General features: G+C 38.1%; 1 protein-coding gene across 2 annotated transcripts in view; it reads left to right on the top strand.

The window, feature by feature from the left end:
- CEMIP2 (cell migration inducing hyaluronidase 2) overlaps window positions 1–12,298 on the top strand; it is a 50,067-nt gene that overhangs the window by 27,553 nt on the left and 10,216 nt on the right. For both annotated transcript variants that reach the window (XM_030968342.1, XM_030968343.1), the window contains 8 exons: window positions 860–1,069; window positions 1,501–1,706; window positions 2,274–2,343; window positions 4,985–5,113; window positions 6,682–6,770; window positions 8,634–8,765; window positions 9,253–9,288; window positions 9,990–10,145. In XM_030968342.1, coding sequence (XP_030824202.1) covers window positions 860–1,069; window positions 1,501–1,706; window positions 2,274–2,343; window positions 4,985–5,113; window positions 6,682–6,770; window positions 8,634–8,765; window positions 9,253–9,288; window positions 9,990–10,145 — 1,028 coding nt within the window. The remainder of the gene's footprint in view (window positions 1–859; window positions 1,070–1,500; window positions 1,707–2,273; window positions 2,344–4,984; window positions 5,114–6,681; window positions 6,771–8,633; window positions 8,766–9,252; window positions 9,289–9,989; window positions 10,146–12,298) is intronic.

Here is a 12,298-nt window from a genome sequence, read left to right as displayed (position 1 = left end):
CTGTGAAGTTGTATGATTGTGAGGATTATTTCATATATTCCTTAGTAAAGACATTTCTCGGGAGTGCAGTGTCCAGTTTTGAGTTCTCATTGCAATGAAAACGTAGATGCACTGGTCTGAGTCCTGGAAAGGTGGTGTGGCAGTGTGTGATGATGAGTGATGGGCAGTTGAGAGGAGAGATCTTCGTGCTGTCTTCAGGTACTGGAGAGGGTTCAGTGTGGTTACAGCAGTTCTTGGAGGTGCACAGCAAGAGGACAAGAGGCAATGGAACCAGGCTTAAAGAAGGCAAATAATGCTCACATACTGGGAAAATGAAAGGGTGGAACCAATTGGTATCATGAGCATCTCTGTGACTGGAGGTATTCTCTGAGCACTGTCTTATGAAGCTGACCCAGCACCAAGCTTTCAACTGGGCTAGGTATCTCAACAGGTTCCTTTGAATCTGCATAATTCTGTGGGTTTTATTCAGCTAAGCCTGTCCCAGATGGACAGTGCTGGGGCGCCTTATTTACTGACACACCCAGATAAGGGTGACTTCTGTTTGGTTGGACAGTACATGGAAGAATATTTAATATGACACCCGGTAAAGACCAAACAGTAATTTGGCAATATTTCTGGTGAAAGTTCCTCTGTTGTAGCCACATAGAGATTTAAATTTTGAAATCATATGTGAAGGATACAGTTTTATAAGGCTTCTTGTAGAGCAAGACAGTAATGCTTGTTATAACTTGTATGAAGTTGCTACAGGCCAGCAAAATAAATCTATCTTCTGTACATCTGGGGTAGATGATGTATTGACTTAAAATTTCCATTGATTAAAAAGCAAATTGGTTTTTCCCTCTGGACTTAATTTTTTTAGATTTTGAAGAATTTTACATCTGTTCACCTTTCCTATGTGGAATTGAATCAAATGGGCCAGCAGCAGATTGGAAGTTATCCTGTTCACTTTCACCTTTGTGGGGATGTGGATGAAAAAGGAGGATATACTTTTAAAACTTATCTGGAAGGTCTTTCCATTCATCACTGTTTTTCCAGATGTGTGACTGTTCATGCAACTAATGGCTTGCTGGTAGGTGCACAGAGAGTAAAACCTATTAGGTTGGAATAAATATTATAAAGAGCATTTAGATGCCAAAATAATCCCATCTCTTATGCAAATCCAATGCTCAGCAATGATTTTCTTATTTCAGTGGATAAATAATTTACTACAAATAGTAATTCTATTCAATTCTACTACAAATAGTAATTCAATTCTCATCGTTCTGGTTTTTTGAGATTCTTACAGCAGCCAACTGTAAAACAGCTGCAAGGCAGCTAAACTCTCCAGACAGCACTGTGTTTGTAAGGGGTGAATAAAACTATGTGCTTGAATCATCTGAGCTGCTGCTACAGACGCTTTACTCTGCAGCTGTGCCAAGATAGTAAAACTTAGATGGTATTTGTCAAATAAATCTCAGTAAATGCTGTTACTACTGACATAATGAACTTGTATTTCTACAGATAAAGGACACCATTGGCTATGACACACTAGGTCACTGTTTCTTCATAGAAGATGGCATTGAGCAGAGGAATACTTTGTTCCACAACCTTGGGCTAGTCACAAAACCAGGCACTCTTCTACCTACAGACAGAAACAGCAGTATGTGTATTGGGATTAGGGATAAGGTATATGGAAGTTATGTCCCAGTGCCAGCCACAGATTGCATGTGAGTATGTCATGATGAAAAAGTAAAATGCAGCCAGCTGTAGCAGTTAAAGTGCTGATGATCTTTTGACAAAGTACAGGTGGAAACATTTTTATCTATAATTTAATGAATGTAGTTCATATAGTACTGCTGTTTAAAAAATAGCAATAAAAAATAACACTTAGACTTCTATTAAAGAAAAAAAAATATTTTATGGGAGCATTGTTGTTTCTTGTGATACTTGGGACCTTAGAAGTCTGTTGAGCACTTCACTACTGCGTAAATGTATGCATATTCTGAAGTTGTCACCACTATTTTTTCTGAATGCTACTTGTTTCTTGCGAAAGCTTCTTAAAACAGTTTATCATTGCATGGGATAACTGTACAACATTAAAATACAGTACTGTCCACTGAACTAAAAAAAAAGGTATTTTTGACTTCTAGATGTGGAAGGTTTTGTGATTTGTATTTTGCATGCAAAGTAGTTCCTTCATCAGTTTACCTTTTTCTGATGATGTTAAAAAGGGAAGATATTTCTGTTGGAGATAGATATTTTCTTTAGTAACTAGTTTCTAAATAATATTTCAGGGCCGTTTCAACATTCTGGATTTCTCATCCCAACAATCATCTTATAAATAATGCAGCAGCAGGCTCACAGGTAAGGCATCTGGGTGTAATTCATGACAAACTACTTATGTCACTGGCATTTGTAAAATCTGTAAAATTTACACTGCCAGATATACGTATATTTTCTTTTTATATATATGCCTCTTTTTATGTTTGGCGGCATATTGCCATTGAAAGTGCAGGGTATAGGGTGTGCATTTAAATGACACCAAAAATCTTTGTTGTGGCTGCAACAGAGGAGGTCTTCTGTATTTAATAGACCTGACAGTAGTGTCAATGTAGAAATGTAGTAGTGTCTGTGTAAAAATCCTTTTATTTTCACAGAATCAGTGCATTTCATATTAAGTCGTCTGTATTTTCTGTAGGTTGTCATGAGTTTAGTGACAGCTCTGCAAGACCTGTAGTGGCTGGAATAAAAAATTGCTAGGTGTTCATTGTGTAAGAAACAGCTAAAATGCTTCTTTTCTGTCAGTGGTTAGGTAATTGTTTTCAGCCAGTGACTGCTGATAGGCTTTTGCTTGTTCTGAACCTTATATTAGTGCAAATAATCTTCTCATAGCTGCCCGTGATATAAAGATCTGTACATACTGTGGAGGAGGGAGCTGGAGTCTATTTTATGTTGTATGAGAGGCTGAGAAATGTAAGGTTTTTAATTGGATTTTTCTGAAGAGATCAATGGAAATGGAAAACAGGAAAGGTTGTTGATTGTTGTTGCAAAGGCTCTGGTGTTGGAAGAATATGAGCCTGTGTGTTTTTAACCACAGAAAACATTTATCTATAAATGATAACATTTATGTAAGTAAATTATTTATTTTTTAGCAGGTAACTGCTATTAGTAAATAGAATAGGATTCAAAATACTTAGCTGAATTTAAATATCTGGAGTAATAAAAAGGTCAGAAAATTTTGTTCTGTTTTTTGTGTGGTCTAATTCTTGTTGCTTTTACTGTAGTGGGTTTGCTTCTGTTTGGTTTTTTGACTGTCTATCACTAGGAGGGATCTGGACTCACCTCCCAAATTAAACCAGTTCTTTTTTGTCCAACACAATGTCTTTCTGTTTTGCCTATTTTGTGTAATATACCTAGTTTAGGCTTTGCAGGCTAGGTTAAACAGCCTTCATTTGCTTCTCTGGTGCTTAAGTCCTGTAAAGTCTTTTTCTGCCTGTGTAGCTCATCCCAGTAGATATTACTTGCTTTTGTTAGCAGGATGTGTCTGACTGGAGCATACATTTGTGTCTTAAAAAGTTCAGCCTCTCTGATGTACATCCCTTGCATGGATGTAAACATATTAGTATAAAGGGACCACAGCTTATTGTTTCAGAAATAGAATAATTCAACTGTGTTCATACAGACTCGGCACTATGGAACTTTTTCTGGTATAAACTAGAGCAATTCACAGCCAAATAATTCCATTCCTCCCCAAGATCCTTAATTATGCAGTGAAACCTATTGAAAGGCTCTACAGGCAGTAGATGTTTCTTTTGTTTTGGTGTGTATGAGAGAGAAGGGAAAAAAAACCCAACCTTTTTCATATTTCTGAATGCTTTCAGATGCTTAAGAAGCTTTTAAGTTTATCTAAATCTATTTTCAAGCATGAGGGGGTTTTTTGGGTAAAATTTGAGTCTGCCAAACACAGAGCTGTACTTAATTATATGTGAGGTAAGATTTTGGTATTTTTATTAATGGAACATCCATATTTGCTTTGTAATGGTTAATCACCAGAAATGTCAGTGCATAATCATTACACACTGGGATGGGAACATTACTGTAAAGTAGAATTTCCAGCACTCCTTGGAAAATTATTATATTCTTGGAGTGAAATGCATGAAATCTTTTAAGCCAGGGTGAATTGGGTTTATCCATGATTCTTGAAAAAGGTTGATGGCTGTTTTTCATGAGATGGAGCACCCAAAGTTTCTTTAGCTACCGTTTAATTCTTTAATGTGGCTTGTGGGGTGATTCTTCTTTTTTTTAAGGGCACACGGCCAATGATCAGGCAAAAGTTTTGATGTCAGTAGATGTCTCCAATGCAGATCTTGTCATGATGCCACCTCTTGCAAATGCAGATGTAGTTGAGAGGGAAGTTTTGTGGGTTTCATTTAGCAGATAAATCCAGTTTCTTTAAGAGCTGAGATATTAAAGAATTATAGAAAATGAACAGACTAAAATTATTACTGCATGTCATTGGCACAGTGCCCCGAACTGGCCAGATTTCTTGATGTGCTTTTTTTTTCTGTCTACTGAAAGCTCTTGAGGGGTTTTTTGGCTGTGCCATTTAAATTTTGATGGGAGCAGAGATGAATCAACTTTAACGGACTGAAAGAGCAAAGATAGGAGGAATGATTTTGAGTATCTTACTGTGAATAGGATTATCTACTAGTAAAGGAAAATCTAGTGTGTGGGATGACATAACTAAAATGCAGAAGTTACATGAATTTGAACACTTTTCTACTTTGAAATATTAAAACATCTAAAATATGTGGTGTTGAATGGTTCACTAAGAAGCAAAACACTTTTTAGTTGATATTGTCCACTAGAATGTAGCCTTATTTGCAAAATCTCACGTTTTCACTGATTAAATTTTTGTTAGGAGTCTTTTTTATAAAATACATATCAGCACCAATAGTAGTATCAGAATCACTTATAAGTAATATTATTCTCTCATTACTTGCAGGATGCTGGAATATGGTATTTGTTCCACAGGGTTGCTACAGGAGATTCTCATAGTCTAGCCATCGAAACCAAATCAGAGCTTACACCCCTAGGAATCTTCTATAACAACAGGGTTCATTCTAATTTTAAGGTAATGTAGTATGTTATTAAAAAACAGGTGAAGTTTTTATCTCTCAGTATTCTATATTACAACCTGTCTGTTTGCATTTTAAGCTGGGTAGGAGATTGTTCTACAGTAGAGTTCAAACACAGCACAAAATCCAATGTATAATCAGCATGGGTATATTTTTTAGTTGCATTTTGGATATTCAGTGCTTCAGAGCCTAGTAAGATACAAACAACTAAAATAAATTAATCCTTCTAATAAAATACTTTTTCCAGAAGCATTTCAGATCCTACTGTTTACAGCTTTGTTTCCTACTCTGAAGAACGCTGACCCTCAAAGAATCAAGTTTATTATAGCAGTGGTTCATCTAATAGCTTGCTGGAGTTGCTACAGTTTATTTTTCTGAGTCTCAGGTGTTTGCACATGGTGGCGCAATTTTGGCTAGAGATTAAGGTTTAATATTGCTTCAGGAGCTCACTTATTTGCAACAGTTTTCTTATGAAGTTCTCAGCCTGCAGTCGTTGAGGAGTGTTCTGTTAGTATGACTTCTAAACCTTTTCCACATCTCAGCGAAAGTTTCACTTCAGCTGAAATCCTTAAAGTATTTCATTTGGAATCTAGCTGCTGTGTGTATGTATAAATATGACATTTACAAACCACCTAATTCTAAATAATTACTTGTGTTTGTTTGCTGCATGAGATTCTCATAGTTTTAACAACTGAAACCTCATAAAATCATTATTGGATTTTTTTTGCCAAGTGAAACTGATTTTGCCTTACAGTTGTCTGGGATACTAAGAAATGCAGTGTTTGATGGAAGTTGTGTTAATATTGTTTTTGGGACTGTAGGGTATTTTATTCAGATTGGAATTAGAGCATGCTGAAACAAAAGTGCATTGTGAAGAAAAGATTGAAAAGATTTTCACCTGTATAGCTATTATCATCTTTAAACAAGGGTAGCAATTTGTGTGCTAAAGTTCCATGTTGAAGGAGAGCTCCACTAGCAGATCTGAGAATCTGCTTGTGTATAAGACTCAGTTGTAATCCTGATTTGGATCACAGGTGAAAGTAGTCACAGGTATTTGTAAGTAATTCAGGTAAAAGAGCACAAATGCTTCCTCACACTTATTTTCTCAAGTAATTTATTTCATACTGCATTATTCAAGCTTATTACTGCATGGATCAAAATTATCTTTTATGGTAAAGGTAGTTTAGTTTTAAAGTGAAACACAAAGGATTTTTCACAGTGGGTTTTGGGGTTTCTTTTCCATTTATGAGAATAATTTGAACTCACCACAGGATTGGCTGATTTTCCAGCATCTGGTAATGTGGAAGAAATCTGAAGTGAACTTAGAAAATTTTCCATTGCCTTTTTTTTAAAATCACAAATAATTGGTATAATTTTAGCACTGACTGGTTTATTATATTAATTAGCTTGTTTTCCATTAGAGAATATGCCGATTTAAGCCAAATGGAAAGATCTAAGAGTTTCTAATATATGTATAGAATGCAATGCCTAAATTTTAAAAATTTCATTTTTACTCTATCTTAAATTTTGGATATTATGAATTTTCTTTTCTTGCTTATTTCAGGCCGGTTTGTTCATTGATAAGGGTGTTAAAACAACTAATGCTAGTGCTGATGATCCCAGAGAATATCTCTGTTTGGACAACAATGCAAGGTAAAGGATATTTTCTTTCAAGTGGGTGAAAAGTGGCAAAGTTTTGAGACTGCTCTTATATCCAATGGGAAAAACTCTTTTAAAACAATAAAATAATTTATAAATTATAACCAAGCAGTAAGTTCATATGTATTCTTTTCCTTCATTTATTAATCTGTTTTGGGAACAACGGAGATGGTGTCTCTTAAAGGATTTGGGTTTCTTCTGAGCTTTTGCTCAGGATAGTTTCCATCCTCTTAGAGGACACCATTTTAAACATGCTCTACTGCCATGCTTAAAATGTTTTCTGGAATTGCTGCTGATAGGAAAATATTCCTTTAAAATCTAATCTTTTTATTTGTAAATGAGTTTTAACTAATTGTTAGAAAAAGGCTTCAGTAGTGCACCTTTCCTACTGCTGAATGTTTCTGCTGTTCCTTCTAGACTTGGAAGTCATAGCTCGGTAGTACAGTTCTACTGAAGGCTCTTTGCAGAGGTGGTACAATCAACCACATTTTCTTCAGTTTACAAAGTGAGAGAAGGTAATGGAGAGTCTAGGAAAGTTCCAGGTTATACTGTACCTGCTTAGTCTTGTCCTGAACTTCAATAAAATAGCCTGGGATACTGGTTATATGAATATTGGATAACTGTATCTGTCAACATTTTATTGTGTTAACTGAGTATTAGCACGGAAAATATGGTTCATAGATTCTTTATTGTCAATCGACCTATGTTTTAAGACAAAGAAAGTTAAATGACTGCTACAAATGCAAAGAGGAAAGTTCCAAATTTTGATGATACTCAGTACTTCATAATTTGGAAATGAACCTGCTAGTTCCATGTTTTGACAGAAAATCCATATGACCCTTGCGGTTTACCTCAGTTGTAACAGGTAATTGAGAGGAACTTGAGAGGGGCAAGATGCCCTCTGAGAGCCTGTAGTGTGTTGAGGATGCAAGAAACTCAGTGCACAAAATGGGGTTGTGTTTCACAGCAGAAAGAAAAGGAATGAGATGCTGCATAACTGTGTGAGGTCCCTAATCGTTGTACATGGAACCAGACTGGAGATATTTAAATGTTATTTGAGAAGACTGAGTCTATCAAAACCTAGCATTTACTTATCTTCTCATTTCTCCCTTGGATGGGGAGGGGGCAGATCCAAATCTCAACAAAAGAGTATCAGGTGATTGGGATAACAGACATAGGTATCTTTACCCGCTCAAAATGCCTGTTTGCAGTTTTTTAAAGTGTATTACTTTTTGTCTGGGGTCCTGGGGGTAATCAAGTGAAAATGTCACCAGTTCTTAATCAGACTGTTTCTTCCTACTATTTAAACTAGATTCTGGTCATAATTTACTGTACAAGACCATCTTGGTAGCAGTGCAATGAAAAAAAACCCTCAGGCATGCCCAAAGAAGCAGCATTGCTGTATGTCAGAAAAGCTTGAAACATTTGAAGGATCAGTTAGAAAAATGTCCAGACTGTTTTAGCATAACTAATGTCAGGTGTGTGTGTCCTTCCAAGGAGTTTATAATTCCCTTCTTCAAACTTTCACATTAATGCTTCACTACAAGTGGGGAGGGCAGAAGGAAAAGGGGGATAAAAGTAGGCTAAAGGCAGCTAAAGAAACTTAGAGAGACTGAGCCTGTGAGAATTACTGGAAAAGAGGTGTTTCGCTTTCCCTGCTTCATGGTACCCCAGATGCTTTTCTAGTAATAGTGAGGACCAGAGATGTACCTGCTTTTAGCTTCTTTCATTCCAAACATTAAGCAGAGTGAAATTTGCCCATCAGATGATTGTTTGTCTTTCAGGTTCACTCAGCACAACATATATGGCACATGTAAAATAAAAAGTTTCCTTGTACTAAGTGTTTATCTCTCACAGGTTTCGACCTCATCAAGATGCAGACCCTGAAAAGCCCCGAGTTGCTGCCCTGATTGACAGATTAATCTCTTTCAAAAACAATGATCATGGAGCCTGGGTCAGGGGAGGGGATATCCTCATTCAGAACTCTGGGTAGGTATTTGGAAGCAAATAGCTGCATGCTGTTTTCTCTGAGGCTTTGTTTATGAAAGTGCATTACAACAGGGTTATTGGAGAGGATTGATGGTTAATTTTAGGTACTTCTCAGTATGACCAGCTCTCATACCATCCCACAATTTCAAATATGCAAGTTTATATGTGATTTAGATGAGCACCTGCCTTAAACAGCAAAAAAACCAGCTGTAGTAAAAAGAAGCCTGAGAGTTGGTAGAGACAGAAAATTCAGACTGGGATTTCTGTTGTCTTCCTGAAGCTCTCAAGTCCTGTTTAAAATGTGTAGAAAATTATTTTACTACTTTTTAACAAGAATGCTTTTAGAAAAGTTAACTGTGCGGTGGTTATGTGTTTCATTAATAGAAAAATTCAAGCTTTTTTCAGTGCATAGCAGGATGTGCTCTTGCATTAACCAATTGTAGGATAATTCAGAAAAAAACAACTGATGTTTTGGACTTTCTTGTAGGTTTGCAGACAATGGAATAGGTTTGACATTTGCGAGGTGAGTACTTTTTTAATAATTTCTGTATTTCCTTGCGTAGAAGCTTAGAAAATCTACATGTATGTATTGAAATTAATAGGTATGCTTTCATAAGGCTGCAGTTTTTGTTTGGGGCCTGGTTATATTCCCAGTCATGCAGACGATGTCATAGAAGCTGTAAACTGGCACAGCTGCCAAAGTTTCTGCTTTAGTTCAGCCTGTGCTTGGTTTATACCACAGCTTGTTGCCTCTTTACCAGAAAGGTATACTTATTGAGGTATTCTTGGTAGTGTATGATTCCTTAGGTGGTATTTTTGTCCTCCTGAACAGTTGAAAGTGTGTAATAGAAAAGAAAGGGGAGTGAGCATTTGGCAGGGGTAGAGTCTCTTTCTAATGAAGAATATCAAGAAACTTAGGTAGTGAACTGAAATTACTGCTGTTGAGATTATGACAAACTGGTTCTAGGACTGGAAAAGTGGGCTGTAAATAAAAAGATGCTCCACTACAAAGGGAGTTAGAAATTTTAATGTTTGAATCTGCTGAACATTTCAGTGAGTTAGCGTCTGTTAATGATAATGATTAAATCTATTGTTTTGTGTATTGTCCATGAAGTCTATACTACTTTGCTTGAGGAGGGCTGTTACAGAAGTAAAAGTGGTGTTATGGCTTGGTATAATCATCTGCTGGAGAGTCTTGGCTAAAGATTTGTCTTTGATGTATAGTGATGGGAGCTTCCCAAATGATGAAGGTGCCAGCCAGGAGGTATCAGAGTCGCTGTTCATAGGTGAGAGCAAGAATTACGGGTTTCAAGGTGGACAAAATAAATATGTGGGAACTGGAGGAATAGACAACAAGACCCGCACTCTGCCTAGAAATCGGTAAGTATGTCAAGAATGAAGGAAATAGAAATACAAGAAAAATTTGCTGTATCAGATGTAAAGACCCTTCTTGGTTGAGCTGTCAGAGATTAAGAGTCCATTGGAAGTGATGCTCTCTTTTTCTTTTTAATGCTTTGTGTGCAGCTGTGTCACTTTCACCTTTTTACTGAAGCAGGTTCATCTGATGCTTCCACAGGTTACTATTCTGTAGAAATTTAAGTTATCCTACTTAAATTGAACCTTAGACTTAAAAAGTGTTTGGGTCTAGAAGAGAGCTTTCGGGTAAGAGAATTTCAAAGGTCAGCTTGGGACTAGAGACTGCAGTTTGTCTGTGACAAATCACTATCTGTGACCACGATCCTTCTCTTTTCTCTTTGACTTGCACTGGTGCTTGTTTAACATAATACCAAGTCCTACCCTTACCACAGAATTAGGAAGAAGACTGTTTTGGTTTAAGCCCAGCTGGAAATTGAGCCCCATGTAGCCACTCCCCTTTGCCCAGCTCCTCAGGTGAGAAAGACAAAAGACAGAGATCTCAAGCTGATGCAAGTGTACTGGAAACAATGAGATTAAGAATATTAACAATAATAGTGACAATATTAATAACAAAAGTATACAAAACAAAGGTGATTTATGTGCAAAAAAAAAAAGCAAAATGCTCACCACTGAACCTGGCACTGGATAGCCCTCAAGACGAAGAACAAGATGGCCAAGAGACCATCAGCACCCCAGATGTTCTCCTGGTGGACAAATCCTCTGGCCAGGACTGGTGTTACCCCACTGCTTCCCCAGAAAAAGGAATGCTCTGCCTTCAGAAAATGAGAGACAGTCTCTTTCCCCCACTTCACAGCCATGATGTCAGTTGGTATCAAGTAGCACAATGTATTGGCCATGGCCACATGGCTGAAGGTTCTGTCCCCACACATCCTTGGCCAAGTAGGACAAAGGGTGAAGTGGGCCCCAGCCACCCTAGTTTTTTGCTGTTCAGCTATTTAAAGAGGGGAAATTAATGTGGTGGTGATATGAGGTATTCAGTCTTGTTGAGTGGAAATCACTGAACAGCTGAGGCTGGAAGGGGCCTCTGGAGGTCATCTTGTCCAACTCCCCTGCTCAAGAACTGTCACCTAGGGCTCAGGTTCCAGGACAATGTTCAGGTGTCTTTACTATATTTCCAAGGGTGAATTCTTCATACATTTCCTGGGCAACCTGTGCCAGTGACCAGTCACTCAGTGAAAGGTTTCTCCTGTTGTTTAGCAGGCACATCTTATTTTTCATCTTGTACACATTGCTCCTGGCCTTGTGACTGGGGAGTACCCTGGCTCTATCTTCTTTGCACCCTCCCTTCAGAAGATTGAGATTCCTGCCTGAGGCTTTTCTGCTGCTGGCTGAGCATGTCTCCTAGCGTTTCTTCCCATGAGACATGCTCCAGGGACTTACTGGAGCATCTCTCGTGGGAGAGCTCCATCTTTGTGGCCCTTTGCTGCACTTTCCAGTATCTTCATATCTGCCTTCGTACTGGGCACAAGCACTCCATATTGTTGTTTCACCAGTCCTGAAAAAATGGGAAGCATCACTTCCCTCAGTGAGCTGATAACACTTCTCACAGTGCAGCCCTGGATACTTTTTGCCTCTTTGTGGCAAGGGCACATTGTTTGGCTTATGGTTAGTTTTGCTTCCTCTAGGACCCATAGGTCCTTTTCACTGGCACAAGGAGTTGTTGCTCCCAATGTGCAAGACCTTGAGGTTCCCATCCACCCATTTGTCCAGCCTGTCAGGGTCTGGGTGGTAGCACAACCCTCTGCTGCATCAGCTGCTTCCCTCTGTGTTGTGCCCTCTGCAGACTTGGCCCATAGACTATACTTGGCCTAATCATCCAGATGACTAGTGAAAATAATGAGCAAGACTGGACTCAGTATTGACCCCTGGGGTACATCACCCATTATTGCTCACCAAGTAGACTTTATGCCATCACTTTCTGGGCCCAACCATTTGTCCTCTCATCCGGCCCATACTTCATGGGACACAGTGTCAAAAGTCTTACTGCAGTTTTGGTAGACCCTCGCCTCTGCTCTCCCACTGCTCTACCAGGCCAGTCATTTCATCACAGATGTTTATCAGCTTCTCCTTGGTGAATTCATGCTGATTATTCCTGA

The sequence above is a fragment of the Camarhynchus parvulus genome, chromosome Z, assembly GCF_901933205.1.
Source record: "Camarhynchus parvulus chromosome Z, STF_HiC, whole genome shotgun sequence".
Lineage (NCBI taxonomy): Eukaryota > Metazoa > Chordata > Aves > Passeriformes > Thraupidae > Camarhynchus > Camarhynchus parvulus.
This window is presented reverse-complemented; position numbering and strand designations above follow the sequence as displayed.